The sequence below is a fragment of the Pygocentrus nattereri genome, chromosome 12, assembly GCF_015220715.1.
Source record: "Pygocentrus nattereri isolate fPygNat1 chromosome 12, fPygNat1.pri, whole genome shotgun sequence".
In the NCBI taxonomy this organism is placed as follows: Eukaryota; Metazoa; Chordata; class Actinopteri; order Characiformes; family Serrasalmidae; genus Pygocentrus; species Pygocentrus nattereri.
Genome location: NC_051222.1, coordinates 22,552,872 through 22,577,541, shown reverse-complemented (window position 1 = coordinate 22,577,541; position 24,670 = coordinate 22,552,872). Strand labels below are relative to the sequence as shown.

The window sequence follows — 24,670 nt, the reverse complement described above, 5'->3', positions numbered from 1 at the left end:
CCCATTACTCGTAGCACCAGTGCAAAATTAAAGAAGCAAACTCGCAGACTAAATCTGTTGTGGCTGATCAGTTACACTTGAGGAAAGCTGAAAGTTGTATAAACCTGACTTTAAATCTGACTGTCCCTTTAAGGACTTTCCTACTTGAGTATAGCTCTTAAATCTGTTTAAAATTCACCTCCTTGCTGTACCGCAGAGGCTTGAGCGTATCTAGTGATCGATTGGGCCCTTTTATCGATCTCTCTCATCTAATTAGCATGAAGTGCAAGGTTGAAATGTGCGGTTACCACTTTCTGCTTTGACCTAGTTTCTCACTGCTATCATTCAATACTGTTCATAAATGGAAACTAAGCTGCATAAATTGCCTGTGTTGAATTAATGGTTTTATGATGTCCAGTGCATTTGCACATATCCAACAAGTCACCCTAAAGCACTTTAGCTCCACCCAATACGCTGAAGTGTGTTTCAGCACAAACAGCTTTGGGATTGAGGCACAGTACAGGACAACCAGTCAGAATAGAGCTCATTTAAATATATCAGTCTTAAAGGCTCAGTAACAAAAACAGCCTGTTTAATTTTAAGGCATAAATAAATGTTGGAAAATGGTCAAAAAAATTAATTTTAAGAGTTTATGGTTTAGAAACCACACGTCATAAAAGGACTTTAAAAAGTGCAAGAAAAGTGTAGCATGTGGGGCCTCTTAAGAATTGTGTACACATCTACATCAGAGGAAATATACACTCTTAAAAAAAGATGGTTCTTCATGGGTTCTTTAGTAAAGAAAATGGCTCAAAGAACCCTTGTCTGATTTAAAGCATTGTGAAAAGGTTGTTCAGATTGATGGATGGTTCTATTTAAAAAGGGTTCTTCTGCTGTCATGATGTCTAGCTTGTTACAACTCTTATTGGTCCTAAATAGAACCCTTTTCAAAAAGGTTCTGTATAGAACCATCTGCTGCATGTTTTCCTTCAGTCTGAAGAACGATTTCATGATGCAAAGAACCCTTTAATCATGCAAGTGCTTCTTTGAGTGTTTGTGGTTCAGTGTAGAACCATTTTCTTTACTAAACTTGAAGAACCGTCTTTTTTTTAAAGTGTGCCGAAGGCTAGAAATGGTTTAATGTCATGACCTTTGCAGTAAATGTCAGTCATGAACTTGGCCCTTAACTTGACTCTTGTGTCTGTCTGTCTGTCTGTCTGTCTGTCTGTCTGTCTTCCTCTGTGTCTGTGCTCTGTATATATAAGTGTCTCGTGCATCAAATTGAGGGTGTTTATTTCTCAGTCTAGCCACAGAGGTAATGCTGTACCACAGCTGTCAGACCACAGTCACGCTCTACACACAAACCCCAAAATGGAGCACAGATGGAGGAGAAGGGCACAAAGAGTCTACTAACAGCCCTGTGCTACAGAATATGAATGCAGATTACAGATTCAGTTCAGAATGTATTTTTTTTTTTCAGTAATATTAGCATGCCTAGCACAGGCTGTGCTAGTGTAGCAGAGCAAAGCTGGAGTATTCAATGACAAAATGGAGATTTCCACCCAGAAACACCTCATGCCAGTGCTACTGCATTTCACCCTTAAAGGGGAACTCCACCAATTTTTTGTTATTGCATGGTTAACACAGTCATTCAGGGTGGTTTGGTGCGAAATGCTTTGTTCTAGAGAAATTTATAGTCAGAACTGTTCAGTGTTGGTGATAAGAACCAGACATCCACCTCATGTTCCATCACAGAAAGTGAAATGGTTATGGATGCTCAGGCTGATGTCTGAGGTATTGCTTTAGAGTAGTTTATTTTTTTGGTCTGCAAACTAACTGACTAGGAGAAATAACAGACAATCTAGGCTTCTTAAATGTTGATGTGAAACGAAAGGGAGGCTGTACCACTTAAACTACAGTGCCAGAAACAAACTCATCAAACAAACTTTGTGGGAGGGGGAGGCGTTCACGCCAGCCGAAGCTCAGCCTCTGAGGTCTTATAACAAAATGCTCCTTTTCCTCTTCTCTCTCCCCCCTTTTTGGGATCTAGATGGATGTGGGCTCAATAGATGCTGGTGTCGGGTGCTCTCTCTCAGGTCTGGCTGTGAAAAAAGAAAAAGAACAGACTGTAGAGAGGTTGAGGGGCTTGGTTCCACTGCTATAAATGAGTTTATAGGATAGGACACTGGGGGAAGAAGGGGAATTACATGCTGGGGGTGATGGATCCAGAGTGTGCCAAGAATTTAGTTTTGCTTCCGTCTTCTCTCAGCCTCCCCTTCTGGCTGTTGTTTTCTCTCATCTTTCACGGCCTTTGTGCACTGTTTTCCCCGTTAAAGCAAAGTTTCAGCCAAATGTACACTTTTTTTTTTTTCTTTCCCCATTTCTCAATAATCCAAAACATGTTTGGTCCTAAGTTTGGATTGGAGCTACAAAGCTAATGTAGCTAACACGTAATGGAAGCTTATAGCACACAAGTAGTGTTGTACAAACTGCATGCCTAAATCAGCATATTATAGCCTTGAATTGTGTAAGTAATCTCAAATGGGCTTTCTCATATGGTTTCTCCCACTGACTATTATACTGTTATCTATAATGATTGACAGAAGTTTGATTATGAGATCCAGACTTCAAAATAAACACTGCTTCTTATTTTAGTTTTATATTTAATAGTTTGACATGGCTTGAGGCAAATGCTACATTAGCCTTGTGGCTCCAGTGTAAAACGTAACATACTCGTAACATGTCTTGAAAGATCAACTACATTAAACAGGCCTTTAAGACTGACAATACACAGAGATGTGAGAAACAATCTGTAAATTAAGTGAGAAGGGAACCACCTGCATGCCTAATCACGATGATGTCACCTCAGACGTGTTAATGTATGGAATGTATGGAAATTAAAAGGAATCTTTCAAGACAGTAAACTCACTCTGAGGAAGAATGAACTCTGAATTTTACAAACTTAATTCTTATTACCTTAATAATTATAACATGTTTGGGTAAGTACACTCTTATGTTTTCTTATGCCTCTTATGTTTTCAGTGTGAGAGCAGTGTGTCAGTATGTATAACTATATGGCACTCAGAGGTCTACAGGTGTAGTCTGCACTAAGCTGGCTTATCTCTCGCTCTGCCTCTGTTGCATACACCTTCAGGTGACCTGCCTTTATCTCTCTGTTTGCATTCTGTGCAATCTTAAGTGAAGAAATTAGAAAATAAAATTGTCAAGTGGGATTTTATTCATATAAAAAGTTATTAAAGAAATGATCATATTTTTTTCAGTGTCTTTCAACCTAACTTCTATCTGCTGCATCTGTATCGTATGACTCATTACCATGAGAGTTTCCATCCACCTCTTGACAATAAGCAAAAAAATAATGTGGATGGGGAGAAATGGGGGGGGGAAATACACAAATATTGCTAAAACATTTTTTACACTTGGATGCAGTGGCAGACATAATCAGTCATAATCATCAATGCTGTGTCTGGAATGACATTCCCAGGGGTTTGATGGGCAGCAAAGTGGGACAGTAACTTCAGCCCTTATGTGATGTTATCTTCAGGATTTTGCACATAATACTAGATTAATTAGCATTTTCTTTAACCAGTTTTTTGGAAATTCGCTTTAATTTTGCACTAAAAATGTTTGAATGAGGACCCATATAGATAACCATTTCTCTGCACCTAGAAAAGGAAAAAGCCCAGTGACTCACAGCACACTTATAATAGAAGTCAACGGGCAGATGCTTCCGCTTCAACATCTACCCATTGACTTCTATTATAAGTGCATTTTGAATTTAATGGATTGTTTTTGGCAACATGATCAAAAAGTTAATTGTGGCAACTGACCACATGAAACAGATGCATATAGAGTCAGGGCTGGAAATTATTCTGGAAAGTATTGCTGGACTATTCCTTTTTCCTTCTCTGCTATGCAGTCTACAAGAAAGTATGTTGATTTGTCCCCTAAGTGGCGCACGAGAATGCTAAAGATTAGTGTGCGTGTGCTGCCTGCTCGGCTGCTGCTGTCAGTATAATTAGCCGAGCAGATGGGGATTTGTGCTAAAACGTCCCGGCAAATCGCCCACCCTCTCTTCCTCTCCTCAGCTCTGCGCTTCACTGCAAGCAAGGCTGTGTGTGTATGTGTGTTTAAGACATCGTGAGAACCGGGACACAGTCTTGAAGATGCATCTCGCCTCGGAAACGCAACCACTGGATCTTATCAGTTACCATCTTCACAAAGAAGCAAAGTGAAGGGAACCCTGCTGTGCTGGTGGAACGAGCTCAGTTTTGACCAACTTCTCTTGCCTTCACTGGACTACTTATCTATTCTGAATGTAATGAAAAGAGAAGTGGGTACTTTGCTGTATATCTGTTTGCAGCTAGCTTAAAGTGGACCAGCTTGACTTGGACTAATATACTTCACCGCAAAGCAAAGTGAAGTAAAACCTGCTATATGCTACAAGACGAACTCAATTTGTACCAGCTTCTCTTGCTTTGATTGGACTACTTGCTTACCCTAAATGCAAATCACAGTGAAGGGAATATGCTGCTGTAATCCTGTTTGGAACTTGAATTGGAACAGCTTCTCTTGCCTCGACTTGATTGAGACTGTTCACTTTCTCTTAAAGCAAAGCAAAGTGTGTTGGGATGAGCTCAGTTTCTCTTGCCTACTTTTTAACACACAGTGAAGTGAATAGTCCATTGTACTGTGATTCTCTTTGGAATGAGCTCGAATTGGACCAACTTCTCTTGCCTTGACTTGGACTATTCACTTCCCCCTTAAAGCAAAGTGGAGAGAAAGCTGCACCATACTCTAGGACCAGCCAAATTTGGACAACCTTCTCTTGCTTAGATTGTACAGCACAGCATTGTGAAGCAGATTTATGTTGTAATTGTATGTTGAAATCAGCTCGAACTGGACAAGCTTGTCCTGCCTTGATGTGGACTACTCACTTACCCTTAAAGAAAAGTTAAGGGTAAGCTTCTGTATTGTATTGAAGATTTCACCTTGACTTGGATTACTCATTTGCTCTAAAAGCATATCAAAGTAAGGGAAGGCATCCACTATACTGTAACTCTATTTGGGATGAGCTTGAAAGACCTTGTCTTGCCTTGGCTTGGACTTCTCATTTTTCCGTAAAGTAGACCAGCTTACTTTATCCGGAATTGCTTTGGTCTGCTGGTTCTTTCTTGACCCAGGTTTCTCTAGGTGCAGTCCAGCTGGACTGGACTTGTAGTGGCCAGGCTTGTGTCCAGTTTGAGGTCAGTGGTACGGCAGGCAGAATGTCTCTGCAGGAGCTGCTGCGGGAGGGCCAGGAGGCTCCTCAGCGGATCTTTAACAGAGTCTCTCAGCTTCTTCACAGCCTGTCAGTGACTGTGTTGCAGGGAGGAAGCTTCAGCACCTACCAGCGCAGGAGCTCCTGGCGGGAGTGGAACGGTGAGGATGTGTTTGTGCGCCTGTGTGTGAGTGATACAGGATGAGTGTTTGTGAGGGGGGTGGGGGTGGGGGCTAATATTGTTGTCTTTCACAATGTGTCATAGTTGCAAACATGCCTGATATTTTAAAGAGGAAATTCCACTTATTTTGTTTAATTTGTGCACAAAGATGTAAACAAGGTCATTCAGAGTGGTTTGATGTGAAATGCACCGTCATGAGGAGCTGCATTAGAATTGGTAACAGTGGTGGTAGTAAGTGTTTAATGCCATCACAGAAAAAAATACCATTAAATGGTTATGAATACATTGCTGGATGCTTGAGACATTGCTTTATGATGTTTTATGAGAAGACTGTTGGTCTAAGTCGTATTGGAGATATGTTCAGGACAGAGAGATACATGCAGGGCATTGTAGGGCAAAATGGCACCAAAAGAAAGCTTTTAGTGCTATTTTGCCACCACTGTAAAAAAAAAAAGAGAGTCTGTAAGTTTCTCTGATGTACCTTTCACATGGAAAAACAGTCTGAATGACTTCATGTACATCTCAGTGTTTGTGAGATGCAGATAATGGAGAAAAGTTAGTGGCATGTTTAGAGAGCAACTGAAAAAACTGTTATAAGAAGTTGTTTATTTGTTTTGCACCTTTCTCAAAACCCAAGGAAGCTGTACAAAAGTAACAAAATACATAACTCACAATAAATAAAACACAACATACACACACAGTTGACACACTTAACGGAGGAACAGTTCCCCAGTTCAACGTGTAGGGTCACCTGGCTAGTCCGGCAACAGTCCTTAGCCGTGGGGGAAGGTCCCTCTCTGTCCAAGGAGCCCTGGAACTACAGTGTAGTGGCACACAGGTGAATGGCCTGAGAAGCAAAAGAGGTCAGAAAAGTCTTTAGTTGCGACTGGGTCCAGGCAGCCCCACAGCTACAGTGTAGAGTCACCCAATCAGCGAGCCACCTAGCTACTATACATCATCGAACAAGCTCCTATGTAGATGTGGTGCAGCGTCACTCAAATGGCTGGTCATACATACAGGAGTGCCACAACTTGAGGAAATGTGTAAAACACATTGATTTATATCAGATTTGTATCAGTTTTGTAATATATAATATATATATAGTTAAATATATTTTTAAATTGTTAGAAATATATAAGATTCAGTGCAGTGACATGTTAAACTTCCCTGCTCTTTTTTTTTTGTAGTATGTAAACATTGCTAAAACATGTAATTCTCTCCCTAGTCCATGCAGTATATATAGTCCATATATTTCAGCTTCAATGTGAATGTAAACTTGAATGAAGCACAATACAGTGCAGCCAATCAAAACAAAGCTTATTTATGTAGACACAAAGTTGAAAAGAGTCTTTAACCCCTTAAAACTTCAGGCTTATTATTCACTAACTACAGGGACTTCAGTGCAAACTGGTTAAGCTATCCTTAGGTTATATAAGTGCATAGTAAAGCTTTGGGCCTGCTGGTGGGCATTGGACATTTAAGGGGTTAATCCTAGTGCATAAAGAAAGGATAGACAATGTTCATATGAAAATGAATTGTTTCTGGTACATAAACACACACCAGCATCATAAGTGGACCTTGAGGATAAGGAAAGACATTGAAGATAAATAGAATATGAGCCCTTTGGTGTCTGTTGGAAAGTATGTTTTTCATATTACTGGGTGAGGATATGTTTATTCTGTTTATGTATGTGGACTGATTGAGTGATTGTTTCCTCGGGGGAAATGGGTCATTACAGAGTTTGTGGAGGGCAGCTAGAGGAGATAGAGGCCAACCGAAACTGCTGACCACTTTTTGGAATACATCGCTGTGTGTGTGTGTGTGTGTGTGTGTGTGTGTGTGTGTGTGTGTGTGTGTGATTTCCTGCTTGGATGTGAGTGGTGGTTATTGAGGTTATGTGTGGTGTTGTTGAGGTTGCTTGTTGCATGTACAGTGGCCCCCAACAAGTATTTGTGCCATACTTAAAATGTATAAGGTTTGTTGTGTTTAGTGATCAAAATGTTAAACCAGGTGCCATTTATTTTGAACAGACCATTCAGAGACTGTTGTTCTCTTTTTGTCAGTGTTTTTTCGAAAGGCTGCTGTTTTTTTTAATCATTATTGTTTGATAAAGTTCTTTACAGACATCTGACAAAATGCTACTGTACACTTTTGTATTTATTGTTGTCAGTAAACACAAGCTCACCGACACCGCTGTAAGAAAAACAGCTCCAGACTTCAGTGTCGGAGCAAATGGTTTGCAGGGAAGTCACATCAAAGCATATTTTCTTTTGTATTTTCCATTCGCACAAAGCACAGTGAAGCGCATTTTAGATCTTAAGTGGGAACCACTTTGATTCTCCGTTACACCACTACCACTTACAAGGCACTCCTGTTAGTAATGTGGCTCTGCATGGTCATGAATATGAGAAGTGCAGTTATTACACGATGCTCAAACAACAGCGGAGAGGACAGAGTTAAGTCCAACAATTATAGAATAAGTTTGATTATTACTTTATTATTTATTATTGTAGTATTCCACAACAGTGTAAGTCTATGAATATTTCATTGTTTTCTCATGGTATACTGTTTCATTTGACTGAAAGAATAGCGTATGTACTGAGTAAAAGTGGGCTGGAAACTTAACCCATTCACACCAAAGTGCCACTGCTGACCGGTTCAGAACACAGTGTGTTTAAATGGAAATAACTTTCCAACCTTTTGAGATATTAATACACTTTAAACTAGAGAAGCAGAGCTTTCTGACAATATGGCACATGTGTGCTTCTTTGTTTCTGATACATATGCACAGTCAGCTGTATTACGCTGTATCAGTTTAGCAGCCTTTTTTTTCTTGCTAATTTTGTAGCCAATCACAGTGTTCAAATGCAGCACCTTTATGTGATGACAGGTTCCGGGCCTGAAAATGTTTTGAATGCCTGATTTACTTTACCTAAACTTTGCTAAACATTTTATTTACTAACCTAAAGAGCATCATTGGAGTTTAAAGTGTCTGTATACCTTCAGGGGCATCTTTATGCTTTATGTTTCCTTAGAGAGAGAGACACACACACACACACACACACACACACACACACACACACACACACACACACACACACACACACACACACACACACACACACTCTCTCTCTCAGTGACACGTCTTTCTGTGAATGAACACACAGACATACACAAAGAAGTGCTGCCTTCACACTCAAGTGCATTTCATGACATAGTAAATGGTCTCACGAGGAGAAAACGCACATACCTACACACACTGAGGAGGAGCTGAACAAGCTTGTTTATAAATATATTGAATGACCATCAGAGACGTGTGTGGAAGGAACAAACACGCACTCAGGAAGCAGAATTGTTATTGAAGGGACTCACACTCACACACGCTGTCATATCAGTGAGTGAAGCAATGAGGAACAGAACAGAAACACTAACAGATGTCCGAGGTGCTTCTTGAACTGCGTGAGTCTAAATCTCCCTCCATAAGTCTCTCTCTCTCTCTCTCTCTCTCTCTGACCTTGCATTAGTCCATCTGTACACTGATGCCGTGATGGTTTTCTGCATTGCCAGCGAACACTAATGCCTATTTCTACTTGCTTTTATTGCAGCACATTTGAAGTTTTGCTGAACAAATGCATATTTACAGTGTGCTCAGTCTTCGGGGCATGTTTGCTGAGTGTGCTGTTCAAAAAGTAGATTTTTGTTCCAGATCCACTGGTCTTTGTTCTGTTTACTTAGCATTGTGCTGCTTAATCTGCTAACAGAGGTCTTTTAATTGTTTTAGACTTTAGTGTAAATCATGTCAAACTGGGGTTTAAGTCAGCATTCTGTATCTGATAGCAAAGATGTCTTATTTGTTTTAGTCTTTAGCTGAACTGTTTAAAACAGATTTAGTTTTCTGTACTATGGCAAATATCAATATAGCAATGGCCTTTAAGGCCTTGATGCATCGAATGCCAGATTTTTAATTAATTAATTTATTTATTGACGTTAAAACAAAACACACTGGATGTGACATGATGTAGTTTTTTATTTTTTTTATTTTTTTTTAATGTCTCTGAATTGTTATGAAATCTGAGACGAAAATCTGAGAAGATCATTTGCTTCTCACAAAATGGGCAAGCTGTGACCAAAAAGTGAAAAAGTGAATGGCAAGTTTATCTGCTTGAGTTTACTCCCTTTCCGTAACGATTTTCGCTTCTTTGGTAGATTCTGATCCATCTAGTGTTTGTGAAAAAGTTCTATTTGCTGGAAGATGGCTGCTCCATCAACTTGGTTGTTGTCATGCCAACGCCAGAGATGACACTGATTGGCCAAAATTCATGTCGGTGTCAAAAGTTTGCAAAAATCAAACAAAGATAGAATTAAAAAAAATGTTGAATTTTCACCGTATGGAAAATCATGATCAGTGTACAAAATGTGTTTTATACACAGATTTTAATTAATTTACTGTCATCCAAATAAATCCTGTTCGGTGTTTAACAGCCTTAACAGTTCTGCTGCGTTCAGTCAAAGCTCAGAACTTAGAAGGTAAAAGCATCATGAACGTCAAAATTACCATTTATATCACTAACATTGGCTAGCTAGATTGTTGCTAACAATACCAGCTTATAATTATCATTGAATCCATGTAGTAAGAGTTAATCTACATTTTGCTAATAGTATAGCTTAAGTGTGCTTAAGGCAGGTTACTGCACTCTGTGTCATAGTTAGAAACCGATTTGTTATCATACTGTGGAATGAAATGATGGTTCTTGATATTGTGCTATGTGTTCTGTGATAAGTCACTCTTTAGCTGTGGTTTATTATTATTGGAGGTTGCTGTGTGATGAATGACCTGGGTATTAAGTAAGTCTGGCTCATGTGTGACCAGTCAATGTGCACTCACAGTCGACCTTTGTATTGTGTGGTTACAGGATATGTGTGTGAGTGTCGTTTTGACTGCAGCACACAAGCGGCGAGTGATTCTGGACTGTCTGTATATGAATCCAGTTATGGATACTTTATTTTTCTGCTCCTTCAGGCCAAGAAAAAAGCACCACAAATATATACAGACGTCAGCCAAAGGTAAATGCACATGTGCTCTCGAAATGGCATGGAAGTGTTATCAGATTAAGCTTAAGCCAGGACTGAAAAGGATATAAAATAATGATTTGCAATTAGCACTGCAGTTTAGTCCTGGACTAGGCTTAAACCATGTGTGAGGAACACTTGTCCTATGATTTGTGAGAAACCCCAACTATGAGGGTGCGCTTTTGGAATGGTAGCGTGTGGTACTGGCTTCAGGTACTGCCGTGTTGCTACTGTATCTAACACACTCTGTTACGTTTATTTATTACAAATGCTTGTTGCTACTCCTGAAGGTGTACAGGTAGGGACCATGGCTTGTCTTTGTTCTATACACAATTTGTGTTAGTCATCCTCCAACCCTTCATGGCTGAAGGATGGCCAATGTTGACAACCAGTAGTTTAACAATATGGGCAAAATGTAGGTGTTTACATGCTGATAGTTAGCAACTTTTTGGTCATGGTGTCTGAGATTTAAACTCATGGTCTCTCGAAGACAAAATCTTAGGCCTTGTTCACACCTGGCATTGGCTTGCATCCTGAGTGAGTAATCAGAAATGGGCAGTGCTAAGCAGAAGTGTAAATGGGTGTCTGGTTACTCAAACCACCTTCGGAGGTGGTCAGGGACACATGATCACAACGTCTGTAGTGTAAATACTAAAGCATGTTGATGCATCCTCAGCAGCATCGTCACACTGCCTTAACTGTCATTTCAGCATAGACTAAAAAAGCAGCTGCGTAGCTTCATTTTTTGTCTGCTGTTTGTTTACAAGTTGCACTAGCAGTTCATGTGGTCCAAACATTTATAACAGCCCTTTCATTTACACAAATATGGACTTGAGATACATTTTTGTTCAGTTAAATTCAGAATAGCTTTATTACATTTGCATTTATGGCATTTGGCAGACGCTCTTATCCAGAGAGACGTACAATATTATGTACGTAGGCGAAGGTTGTGTTGGGAGTCTTGCCCAAGGACTTTTATTGGCATAGCAAAGGGTGCTTGCCCAGGTGGGGGAATGAACCCCAGTCTACAGCATAGATGGCAGAGATGTTACTTACTACACAACACCAACCTCTTGCTTATTAGCGTGACACTGAGTAGCAGTGAACAACAAAAACAGTAATGAAGATAGAATAAGAAAAAAGAACCAACATACATAATAAACATGAATTATCACATTACATTTATTATTATTATTATTATTATTATTGTTATTATTATTGTTGTTGTTAATGTTATTATAATCATACTAAAACTTTTTAAATGAACTTTTTAGCACATTTTTGTCTGACAACAAATACAGCAAGAAACTGATAAAGTGATGGTACACTTCCTCCAATCACAAAATCTGGTCACTGGAGATGTGTTTGAGACACATGCAAATGGAAGGTGTGAACATCAGTACATCTCGCTGTCCAGTTTTGATACATCACTTGAGATGGATGTTGGTACAAAATGTGAGCAATGCCTTAGACAGATTTTAACTCAAACTGCCTTTTTAGATGTGAAGCATCTCATGGGCCTGGCTTGTAACTGACTCACTCATGTTTAGCATGCTGAAAACTCTCCACAAGGGGACACCATTTGCACTCAAGTAGCTTTTGGTGCTTCGTAAGAGTGGAGCTTTGCATCTGTGGCACTGTGTCCCCTTGTTAATGAAGAGAACTGATGAAAAATAGCAAAATAAGAAATAATTCCACACCACAAAATGACATGGAGCATTGAATAATAATTGGATGTTTTGGTATTTGTAAGGCTTCCAGATTCGCTATTAGCGCTGAAGTTTAGTCCAAGACTAGGCTTAATTCATATGTGGGGAACACTTGCCATATGTTTTGTGAGAAACCCCAACTATATACTTTTGTAGGCTGAGCACTTTTGTAGGTTTACAGTTAATGACTAGCCTACCTGTTACTCCACAATTTATCAGCCCAACTCTACCCTGTATATCAATGGAAATGGACCACCATTGGACCAATGCTGACAAGATGCGGTAGTGACATGTTAGTGAATGTGGGGCTAAAAAGCAAGTCCTTCATGAACTGAATTCAGAATGTTAGATGAGGGTAAATGCTAATTTCTGCAGCACTTTGGCCCAGAAGGTCACCAGAAAAATAATGAGAGGTAATTCCACACCAAAAACACAAAGAATTCTAGGTATCTTCACTCATACTGGCAGAAGGGTTAAGATTTTGAGTCTCTGCTGTTTGTTTGAGTTTAAGAAATGTGACAGTTTATATCTGACAACTGTATTTGACCTTAAGTTGCCTAATATTTCAGTGTAAAATTTAAATTTACAATATAAAAATATATTCTCAATCATCAGAATTTTTAAACCCCTAAAATCAGTATCAGTGCCCAAAAAACATTTCTCAGTCACTCCATGGTGAGTATGTCTATCTATTTTTAATATTTGAATTGAAACCTTTGTCTGGCCCTACATCATAGAAGTCATGAAGTATCACAGACTCTCTGATTGATGTTGCTGCTCTGAGGTTACATGTAAGATAAAGGGTGGCGCTGCTTTTGTTTTGCTGCCATTTATCTTACCTGAGCTCTGAATGGGCGGAGCCTAGAATCTCAGCATGACGCTGCAGGCTGCTGTGTTCACACCTAGTGTGTGTGTGTGTGTGTGTGTGAGTGTGAGGGAAGTGTGAAGGGGGGAAAAAAGCATGAGCGAGAGAGAGAGAGAGACATAAAACAAGTGAGAGGAACAAGAGAAGCAAAGGTAGAGATAGTCCGTTACAGAAAAGGAAGCAGAGAATGAGAAGCAGAGACAGGTAGTGAGTGAGTGAGAGGCAGGAAGAGAAGCTAGCTGTGAGCAGGTGAATGAGACTGAGAGAGAGAGAGAGAGAGAGAGAGAGAGAGAGAGAGAGAGAGAGAGAGAGAGAGAGAGAGAGAGAGAGAGAGAGAGGGAGAGAGATGCTAGAAGAGGAGTGTGAGGTGTGTCTTCAGCCCATGGTGGAAGGAGGAGGATTCATGAAGATTTCTCTGGAGGAAGTGGAGAGTTTCTACAGGTTCACTGTCTCGTGTGACTGGCTGCTCTGTGAGTTTGAGCTGCAGTTTTGTAGACATTTTCTCAGTGTATCATAGTATTTATTTTTGGTTTTCTTTCTTTCTAAGAAACTTTTTAAGAAATTTGTTGGTCTAGAACTTTTAGCTTATTCTGAAATGTTGTTGGCAGCTGTTGCTGGTGTTGGAACACACTGTGGCTAAAATACAGAAGCTAGTTTCATCCTGGTAGCATCCTGTAGTAAGGTAACCTTTTGAGCACCGTCACAGTAACTTGAGTAATAAACCTGTATCAGATTTGAATAGGTATTTGGCGGTCTGCATGGTGATGCATTTATTTATATATTTCTATACATTTCTGCCACATAGTGTTTCTATATGCAGTGTGTTTTTTTGTGTTTTTTTTGTTTGTTTTTTTTTATGATGTCTTTTCCAGAAAGGTATTCTGAAGTCTTTGAAAGGCTATTCATGCTCTGTTAGATTGCCCTGGCCTTCCTGCTAGCCACTGAATGGTGTTTTCTTACCACTAGACTGCAACATGGGCTCTCTGAGCTGCAAGCAAATGGAGCAAACTTGGAACGCAAACAAATTTCATGATTATTAGCCACTTGTGTCTCTAGCCAGGAGTAGTCCTTTGTGGTGAAGTTTTGTTGGAGCAACATATACTGTCTAGCAGCAAGTCTTAGAACGATTAATAGAGCAACTAATCAGCATTTCCTATTAGTTATCCATGTGGTGTTTTGTTTTGACGTGTTCAGTGTAGCGTGGTCTAAGTGTAGACCTACTCCTTTGCATATCCCACCCTTTTAGTGGACTAAAAATGCACACAGATAGCAAAGACAGAGCTCCTCTCTATAAACCTTGCGTCATTACAGGCTGAAGGAGGATATACAGCATGTCATTATTTGCCTATGGTGTTGGTGTAGCAATGTCATCAAATCCACAGAATAGACAGAGCTGGTTCTGTACGATGTAGTTTAGTAGCAACTACTAGAACCACTTTCCCTATGACACAATAGCAGTTTTAAAGGGAAATTGACAACATATTTGATTTGTTGTCCACAGCTATGGTGGTAAGACAGATTTATTTCTGGTCAATGTAGCCATTTTTACAGCCATTGATGCTTAATGCTGAGTTTATGCACCAGCAAAACAAAGCAGTTTTCACTGCATCTCTTATTCATTTCTGAGGACACAGACTGCAGTTTGCATGAGGGATTGTAGGGAGCAGGCCAAAGACAGCAATTAAAAAGTTGAGCTTTTCTGAACTTTATGCAAATGTGAGTATCCCTAGTGTGGAGTCTAATCTTACATCTCTGTTCTGATCTTAGTTTCCTTAAAAGGAAATGGGTAGATATGTATGTGCCTAATGAATATATACACCATATTCGCAAGTATTCGCTCGTCTGTCTTCACACGCATATGAACTTGAGTAAGATCCCATTCTTAATCCATAGGGTTTAATATGAGGTCGGCCCACCCTTTGCAGCTATAACAGCTTCAACTCTTCTGGGAAGGCTTTCCACAAGATTTAGGAGTGTGTTTTATGAGAATTTTTGACCATTCTTCCAGAAGCGCATTTGAGAGGTCGGACACATGTTGGACGAGAAGGCCTGGCTCAGAGTCTCAGTTCTAATTCATCCCAAAGGAGTTCTCTCTGGTTGAGGTCAGGACTCTGTGCAGTCCAGTCAAGTTCTTCCACACCAAACTCACTCATCCATGTCTTTATGGACCTTGCTTTGTGCACTGGTGTGCTGTCATGTTAGAACAGGAAGGGGCCGTCCTCGAACTGTTCCTACAAAGTTTGGAACGTGAAATTCTCCAAAATCTCTTGGTCTGCTGAAGCATTGAATTCCTTTAACTGGAATTAAGGAGCCGAACCCAACTCCTGGAAAACAATCCCACACCATAATTTACACACTTTATCTTTTTAATTTACACTTAATTAATCACACTTTACACTTTGCACAATGCAGTCAGACAAGTACCGTTCTCCTGGCATACCCAGAGTCATTCATCGGATTGTCAGACGAAGAAACATGATTTGTCACTCCAGAGAACACGTCTCCACTGCTCTAGTGTCGAGTGGTGGTGCTTTACATCACTGCATTCAACGCTTTGCATTGCGCTTAGTGATGTAGGGGTTGGATGCAGCTGCTCAGCCTTGGAAACCCATTCCATGAATCTCTATACGCTGTTCTTGAGCTAATCTGAAGGCCATTTTACGTGGCCTACCACTTCATGGCGGAGTTGCTGTTCCCAATTGATTCCACTTTGTTATAATACAATGGTATTATACTGTATACTGGTATTATTGCTGTCAGTGGACAGTTGATTGTGGAATATTTAGTAGCGAGGACATTTCACGACTGGACTTGTTGCACAGGTGACGTCCTATCACGGTACCACGCTGGAATTCACTGAGCTCCTGAGAGTGACCCATTCTTACACAAATGTTTGTAGAAGCAGTCTGCAGGCCTAGGTGCTTGGTTTTATACACCTGTGGCCATGGAAGTGATTTGGAACACATGAATTCAATGATTTGGATGGGTCAGTGAATACTTTTGGCAATATAGTGTATGTCTGTCTGTCTGTCTGCCCTGCGATGCACTAGTGACCTGTCCAGGGTGTAACCAAATAACTGCTGGGATATGCTCCGCTACACAAACAGAAACAAAGCTAAGATGCAACAGAATTAAAACCAGCAACAGGTTTCACAGTTAACCGATTACAGTTAACTGTTGGTTTGCTGTCAGATTGCCTGATGATCACATGCGAACATGCTAGCTCTGCCGGAGGGCCTTTGGGAAGTGAAATGAGGATGAGGATGTGAGGTTGGGAGGCAGCTAGTCAAATTGCTAAAATGTGACTCGGCGCAATACGTACTGTCCACATTCAGACTGCATTCCAGGGTTGTGCAATACCACCAATTTTCTTTTTGATCTGATGCCAAGTAATACCAAGGCTGATATCTCAATACTGATCTTTTATATGGGAGAATTCTTTGTGATTTACACTCACCGGCCGCTTTATTAGGTACAATTGCTTGTTAACACAAATAACCGAGCACAAACCGAGCATCAGAACGGGGAAGAAAGGTGATTTAAGTGACTTTGAATGTGGCGTGGTTGTTGGTGCCAGACGGGCTGGTCTGAGTATTTCAGAAACTGCTGATCTACTGGGATTTTCATGCATGACCATCTCTAGGGTTTACAGAGAATGGTCCGAAAAAGAGGAAATATCCAGTGAGCAGCAGTTGTGTGGACAAAAATGCCTTGTTGATGTGAGAGGTCAGAGGAGAATGGGCAGACTGGTTTGAGATGATAGAAAGGCAACAGGAACTCAAATAAATAAACAAAATCTCTGAGGAATATTTCCAACACCTTGCTGAAGGTATGCCATGAAGAATTAAGGCAGTTCTGAAGGCAAAAGGGTTTCAACCTTTTACTAGCAAATTAAGTACCTAATAAAGTGCCTGGTGAGTGTATATAGTGAAAATATTTAAAGAAGTGAATGTTAGAGAGAGAGAGAGAGAGAGAGAGAGAATCAGAGGGAGAAAACAATAGACAAAGTATCCTATTCTACACATTTATTTGCATTTTTTTTTTTTTTTATCGTTTCTCTGTCAGTTTAATAATAACTGCTGAATATTAAGTTTACTGCTTAAAGAAAACACCATAGTTCACATTTTTAAGGATAGTGTTTCTTCTTACTTGGGTTTCTTTGGAGCAACTAGCCTAAAGCTCTGCTTGAACATCTAACCGTGCTCTTATTATAGCAACATGCCCACAAATCAGCCAACAAAGTAGGCATTTTGGTTTGCTGTAAGTCCCTGTTTGCTCCTTAGCCCAAATATAGTCAGTAAGCCAAGACAAGACGTTTTACACTGGAGCTATGAAGTTAATGTAGATAGCAAGTAATGGACATTAAATGCCCACAGACTAGCTCCATGCTAACTGTATTCATAAATCACATCAAATTAAGTGATCTCAGACAGATTCAAGAAGGCTGCTACTACCTATAAATGTACTTTCATCCATTTTTATAGACAGCAGTGCATCATACTGTGTCAGAAACCACACAAGCTAATCTTTTTCAGATTACTAAACAGCTTGATGTGTCTCGAGGCAGCTTTGTGATGAGTTGGACATGGAGTTTGCATGCTGCTAATTAAGATGCAAGTGTCTTGCTTAGCTTTGTTAGCTACATTAGCCTCATAGCTCCTTTAGGAGTGAAGTTTGAAGACCAACTTTTAAAAACTAGTCCTCTGTGACATTACTCAGCTGCAGTTGGTAGTGCAGTCAGCCACCATCTTGGCTCAAGTCTTTTTACGCATAGCTAGTGGGCTCTGCAGGTTTCTGTGCTCAAGCAAGTGCAGTCGTTCATGATGTTGATTACCAGTGGGACTGAAACTGAAGCGTAATCTCCCAAAGGAGCGGGAAGGCTGCAATAACAGGCACAGTGCATGTGCACTCGGTCACCTTCAGCACAGGCCTGGGTGGAACTCTCATTATAAAACCAACCTCTTATTATGAAACACTGTATTGACAGTGTTTTACTTGTATTGGTTGAGGGAGTTCCAAAAAGAGTGACATCTTTTTACAGCAAGGCTCACACTGAGTAACAGTAAATTAATCAAGAAATGTTTTCCTTTTAGTTACTGAGTGAAGGAATAGTTTTGTTTAAAGGCAAAAAAATCTAACATACTCAGACGTCATTCAAGTTATTTTAATTACTTTTGTCCAGTCATATGTTTGGAACGTTAAATGGCACTAGGGCACTAGTGAAACAGTGTATATAATGTATTATTGCACAGATAAACATTCAACAGCTGGCATTTGTTGGTCTGTTATTAGCGTTGCATGTAGCACATGCACCACAGAACCTTGATGTGCACCAAATAAGCAGGTCAGGACCACCCGAGGAGGTCGTCTAAGCCTGCTTCGTAACTTCTAAACATAACTTTTTTTAGTTTGTGAAAATGATTCATTTCTGGTGCTGTTTCAACTCAATTTTGATGCATATGTTGTATTCACTCTCTATGTGCTCTGAATCTGTTAGTATAGAACAGGTAATTTCGTTTTCATTACATGGGTGAGGCAAGTTCAATATTAAATATATTCTACTCGTTATTAAGTATACATTGATGTCACGGCACACAGTAATTATATTATTAGACCTGTCACAGTTAGTACATAATCACCTGATCAGTTGTTTGAGCTCATTACAGTTGTTTGTTAGCACAGTTATCTTCCACAGTTGTTCTGCAGATGTATACACCACATCAAGCAACACATCAAGACTGAGTGGGATGCTTTTTGATCACGTGGGTTGAGGGAAAAATGTATGTAAAAAGAAAGCAGAGAAAACATCTTTATATATGCTGTGGATGTATTTGAAATAGGCTCTGCCTTTTCCAGTTGCTAAAAGTGTTTTACTTCTGACGTAATTGATTCACATCATGGAAAAATAACAACTGTTGTAACTTCTGTCTGGTGCTAGAGTACAGTTAGAGTGCAGTAGTGAGCAATGTTTGTTTATTTGAGCTTGAGCTTTTTCTGTCATCAGTTGGGAGCTACTAAGTATTACCTGCTGGGAAGAAAGACAGTTGATGGGCCAATTTGGTCCCTTTAGGCTTGGACTTGTACTTTCTCACTGTATTCAACTGCACATTTTTAATCGCAGTCTATTTCTATGGCAGTTCATTGTGACAGACCAATATATTATTATGTATTAATGTGGAAAGTTTTTAACGTATTGTAAGAGCAGTAAGACACATGAAACTGTGTTTTCACAGTGATTCTACCCCACCTCGCATCATGGGTGAAACCATGCTAATGGTTTAATACTCTAGAATATCACAAGACAAGTTTGTTGGATGTTATGCCAGTTATCTTAAACAAATGTTCTTCATGAAATCTGCCCAATCTTGTGACCCTTTGTTCGTTTGTTTACATCATTTGGATATGTCTAAGCACACCAGAACTAAAGAATATTGTATGCAAGAATGTCTTTTTCTGCTTTGCAGACCAACGGACCAAACTACAAATGTAAGCGCACCCTCAGTCAGTCTTTGTTGTACCAACTATAGGCATTTTTTGAAGTGTCACCCATTTTAGTCCAGTGCCACCACACGACTCAAGTGTTGTGGTCAGATGTGCTGGGTGGGGCTGCATGTCCAGCTGCGTGAGATCATTTTATTTTATCCTGACTGTCATCGGCAGTTCCCTTTTATGTACTTGTTCCTTATTTCTTTTTCGTCCCCTTATTTAGTTTCATTGAGCTGAAGGCACTTCTGTTCAGTCTTTGACTTTGTGGACATACAGAGTGGCTGGTAGGATCACAGGTTTAGCTGCTAGTGTGAAACAGCTCCTGGGTGCAGCACAGTGAGTAATACAGAGAGCTGCCGCTGACGTGACCTTTCATCCACCGTCTGGGTTCATCTTTTGGGTGCGGATGCCGTTGGTAACGAGTGAGTTTAATCAGTTTGTCCAGATTTGCATCTGGAAGATAACAAGGGGTTGAGAAAAATGTGTTTCCGTGTTGTGCATTAGCAGGCTTTCTTGTGGACAGAACTGCTGACAGTACATGAATAGGAGATATTCAGAGGTGATGTACACTACCGTTCAGAAGTTTGAAATCTCTGTTGTTATGCAGTAATTGAGAAAGCTGTAGAGTTTAGAGAATGAAGTAATAACAAAGGTCAAATTCAGAAAAGTTGTGTTCCACTGACACCTTAGAAATTAGTTACTTATTTACTCTTACCAGTTTCACCTGCTAACCAGGTCTCTCCCATCACACCAGGCTGCCAAGTCAGATGTTAGATTTTAAAGAAAAAAAATCAGATACCAGGATCAGATGATACTCAGGTTTACAGTATTGGAAATGAAAAGGTTGCATATTTTTAATTATTTCCAAAAGCATAATGTGTATGCCTTTAGGTTTTACCTTCTGTGTATTTAGCTAACAGAAACTGTCCAATAAACTGTAGTAAAGAGAGTTTTGAGGTAAGGTTAAATGAAGCCACTCCCTTTACTAGTGATCTGATGTCATTTTGCCTTCCTAGCTAAATACAAGGGAACTCTTGAGTACCATTCAGGTGGTCCCTTAATGAATTAAGCTTTGGTGAACTGTGAATTTTAGTGACGGACATTTGTGAAATATATTGGGTTGTAGTTTGTTTGTTTGTTTGTTTGTTTGTTTGTTTGTTTGTTTGTTTGTTCTTTCTCTCTCTCTCTTCTCTCTGTGTCCCATCTTTCCTTGCTGGCTTTGTGACCACTCTTCTCCCACTTTCTCAGCAGTGACGCTGTTCATGAACATTGTCCTTAGATCTCCCCTGCAGTTCTACTTCAAAGGCTGCACCTCTAACAGATGCTCTCTTCATTACACAGTGTGCCCTGGTTGAGTCTTTTAAATATTGAGTTAGCGACTACTCAATAAACTAATCACAAACACAGCATATGTCAAATGCCTTTTACTGCATCTCTTGACAATAACATTTGATGACAGTGACAAGGCATAGTTTATTGTCATGATCATCAGTGGTGTCAGAAAACAGGCACTGACATAAATAAATAATAAAATCAGCAGTCACTCTTTTATTGTTTTACCAGTGAAACCTACAGCATTTGCTTAGCAGGTTTTTATCTGCTTCACTATCCTACTGCTGTCACGCTGCTGCTGTTTGCTCTTGTAAGTTTCCCTGAGAATCCTGTAGACTCTTTACTCTGGGGGTGTGAATTTTTCTGTCTGGACTGAAATCAGTTTTATATTTCCTCAGATAATAGTGACGGTTAGAGGTTTGTATGAATGTAAACTGACTGTAGATCAGTCGGTGTGGACATCCTGATACTGTGTAACTACCAGTAAGACATATTTACCATATGAATTCATGTGGAACCTTTATTCCAGTATGTGCTGTGCTCTTTGATGGACTGATTTGAGTCCGGTGGTGTTGGGATGTTGTGGTCTGTGTTGTTACCCATGTAAGGATATCATGTAAAGGCATTGCTTAAAGAATTGGCCACACTGGACTGTCCTATTGCTATTTTCACATTGTCAAGCTGGAGCAGAACTTAGGTGGTTATGGTTTTGGTGATAGAAATTTGAAGGTGTCATACTGTGCAAAAATCAGAGACCACCCTTCTTTTATTTATATGGTTACAGTAAAGACAGCAGTTTTACATTATTTAGGAGATATTTCTAAGGAGATTGGATATAAGATAATATCCTTGTATCAGGAAAGGGGAAGACAGAGGAAAATAAGTGGAGAAACAGGGGCTCCATAACTGGAGTGAAAAAAATATAGAGAAAATGAGACTCTTAACAACCGAATCAGGTAGACCATCAAAACTGTCACCATCAGATAAACAATACTTGACCTCTAAGACTGAACTTTGGAGTAGTGGAAAAAATAGACCAATATTGGAGACACTGAATACTGGAAAAAATGGTCTGGATCACTGTCGATTCAAGGATGTTTTAATGGATCGGATGCAATTTTTTTACACTCTATTTACATTAGTGTTGTACCAAGAACAGACATTATTTACAATTTACAGTGGTTAGGTACCTTTTTCATAACTTGGCTACCAGTTATTTTACACATCTGCAATGCCAGTGTATTGACTGGGTTAAACTAGTGTATCACTATGCACACATCAAAAATGAAATGATTTTACTGCTACACTTAATTTAACTGGTAGCCAAATCATCACATAAGTGAAATTGGATTATTAAGTCACTGCACTATAAAATGATGATAAATAACAGAAAAATAACAGTTCAGACTGTTACATTATGCACATAATAAAAATGACTTACTGTGGCATTTTAAAGGGACTGGCAGCCTAGTATATCACTGCAAATCTCCAAAATGACAAGTTTACATGAGAAGTGAAAAGATACTTTACTTTTCATGTAAGTGAGTGGAACCAGATTTTTTTCCAAGTCATTTTGGGTCATTTCTTGTGGTCTGTTCATCATGAAATTGATGAAATTGACGAAAACTGAAAAACAAAAATGGAGATATTAGGAGATTATTTGTTTCCGACAGCAATGATGTTACTTGATTTTACTAACTTGCACATGAAGTGTGCAGCTGTATTATATACAAACCTATGTATGGATATTGTTTGCCATTGGCTGATAATCAGTAATAAAGCAAAGGGCAAATTGTTCTCATTTTTCCCGTTTCTTGTCCTGGTTCAGCAGTGTTAAGTAGGTAGTGGTGGAATTGACTGTTTCAGTGTTATTTTCTCTGTCTTAATGAACCAGTTGTTGCAATGGTTTGTAACTGGATGGCTGTTTAATGCTAAGGCTACTGGAACGGGTGTAGAATTCATGCGAAGTGTTACAGCCTGTCTTAAAATTGCTAACCTTAAGTCATTTTTCTATTGAAGTGTAATCTCACCCGATTTGCAGTACTGGTCAGTGACTCATACTCAGGGGCTCTATGCTGGACAGAGACGCCAGGCCTGGATGATTTAAAAGATAAAGTGGGCGTAGTGTCCCCAGAGCATCAGAACTCCTAGAGCACAGCAGAACATCTAACAAATAATGCTAACTGTCGCTAGTGTGAACTGACCTACCTTAAAAGGGATGGAGACAAAATTTTGTTGGTGGTAGTTATTCATTTCTTTAGCTGCAGCTATTTTTCTGGCTCTGATCTAAGTGCTTGTATTAAACAGAAAGAGAGAGACAGTGGGATGAAAGTTAAGAGAGAGACAGTGGGATGAAAGTTGAGAGCGAGAGCGCAGCAGCAGGACACTCCCTTAAGCAAACATCTTAGGATGTAATGTTAGTAAAGAGGAAATATCCTGATTGCTATTCTTTCATCAGAAACCACAATAAATAAAGAATTTGTCTTAAGAGGAAATGCGGTGTTTGCCTTAATTATGAAAAGGGATGTATTTGATGCAGCTTTGCTTGTAATGACCAACCCTGGGGATATTTCTTGTTATTTTGTGTTCATGCAGACATGTTGTCATGGCTGCGGTAGACAGTGTCCTGCTGTGGTATGTCTCATGGTTTTCCTGGGGCTTCGTTAAGGGTCCATTGAGGTTATTGTCACACAGGTGCCTAAAGCATCCTTTTCTTTCCTCCCAGACTCTGTTGAACCCTCTTTTCCTGTTTACTCTGTGGACCTAACAAGCAAAACAAAAGGCAAATAAACAGAGCTTGCGTCTGTGTGCGTGTCTGTGTCTCTAAAACAGTTTCTAAAGGCCCCATTTTTCATCAGGTAAAATTAATGCAAATCTGAATTCTCTGGCATCCAGATATTGTGGGTTTTTTTTTTTTTTTTTTTTGACTTTTGTCAACTTTTGTAGTTTTGGTTACGATATTCAAAACATTACATAAGACATTCCTGACACCAACATAAGCCTACAGACATTAATGAACAGTGATTCCATCTACTGTCAGGTCATTAATGCTGTATTTGACCGTGAAGTCAAGAGGACATGACCTCTATTTTAAGAGACTGGAATATAGTTGAAATATGGTTGTTATGACACTTTCCAAGTTGCAATGATTGAGCTGACTTTGCTGATGTGTTTCTGGTATTTCAGGTTGGCAGAATGCTGATTCAGGTTGGCAGAATGCTGCACAGAATGTAGCATAACAACCTTATATCAACTAAAATGTATGTCACCTCACACTGGTGTTGTCAGCCTGGCATCATTCTGACAGCTCACAGCAGTTGGAATCACCATTTATACACATTTTCATATGTTTATTACAGCATATTTATATAATTGCTCTTGTAACAAATTTTTATCTCTGTAATGGCAGCTTTATAGAAGTAGGAAAAATACACTTGACATTTCTATTGGTCCATTCAGTGTGAGGTGTTTACACTGTGTAAAGAGCAGCTGGTGTTTTCAGATGACCGTGTTTATGTAGGTCATATGAATGGCCAGTGTAGGTGTCACGCAGCCTCATGAACAGCCCCTTTTTTGGAGACTTTTTCTAAATTTCAGCATAATTAAATGTTTAACAAAGTCACTCAGAGTGGTTTGATGTAAAATGCTCTATTCTAGAGAAATGTACTAAGTTCTCAGTGGTGGTGATGGGAACCAGCTGTCTGAAGAGTTTATTGACTCTAAAAGCTCCCACACAGTTATTACATGAAATGGTTATGATAACAGTGACA

General features: G+C 39.6%; 1 protein-coding gene across 9 annotated transcripts in view; it reads left to right on the top strand.

The window, feature by feature from the left end:
- The window catches only part of mcf2la (mcf.2 cell line derived transforming sequence-like a), a 108,261-nt gene that overhangs the window by 4,709 nt on the left and 78,882 nt on the right, over positions 1-24,670 (top strand). For 2 of the 9 annotated variants that reach the window (XM_037543519.1, XM_017699050.2), the window contains exon 1: positions 4,048-5,418. The exons of 1 other annotated variant lie outside the window; for it this stretch is intronic. In XM_037543519.1, the coding sequence (XP_037399416.1) occupies positions 5,265-5,418 (154 nt within the window). In that variant the 5' untranslated portion in view covers positions 4,048-5,264. Of the gene's footprint in view, positions 1-4,046; positions 5,419-8,878; positions 8,898-19,846; positions 19,991-24,670 lie in introns of those variants that run through there. 6 more of the 9 variants (XM_017699052.2, XM_017699047.2, XM_017699051.2 and 3 more) reach the window with 5 other exon arrangements.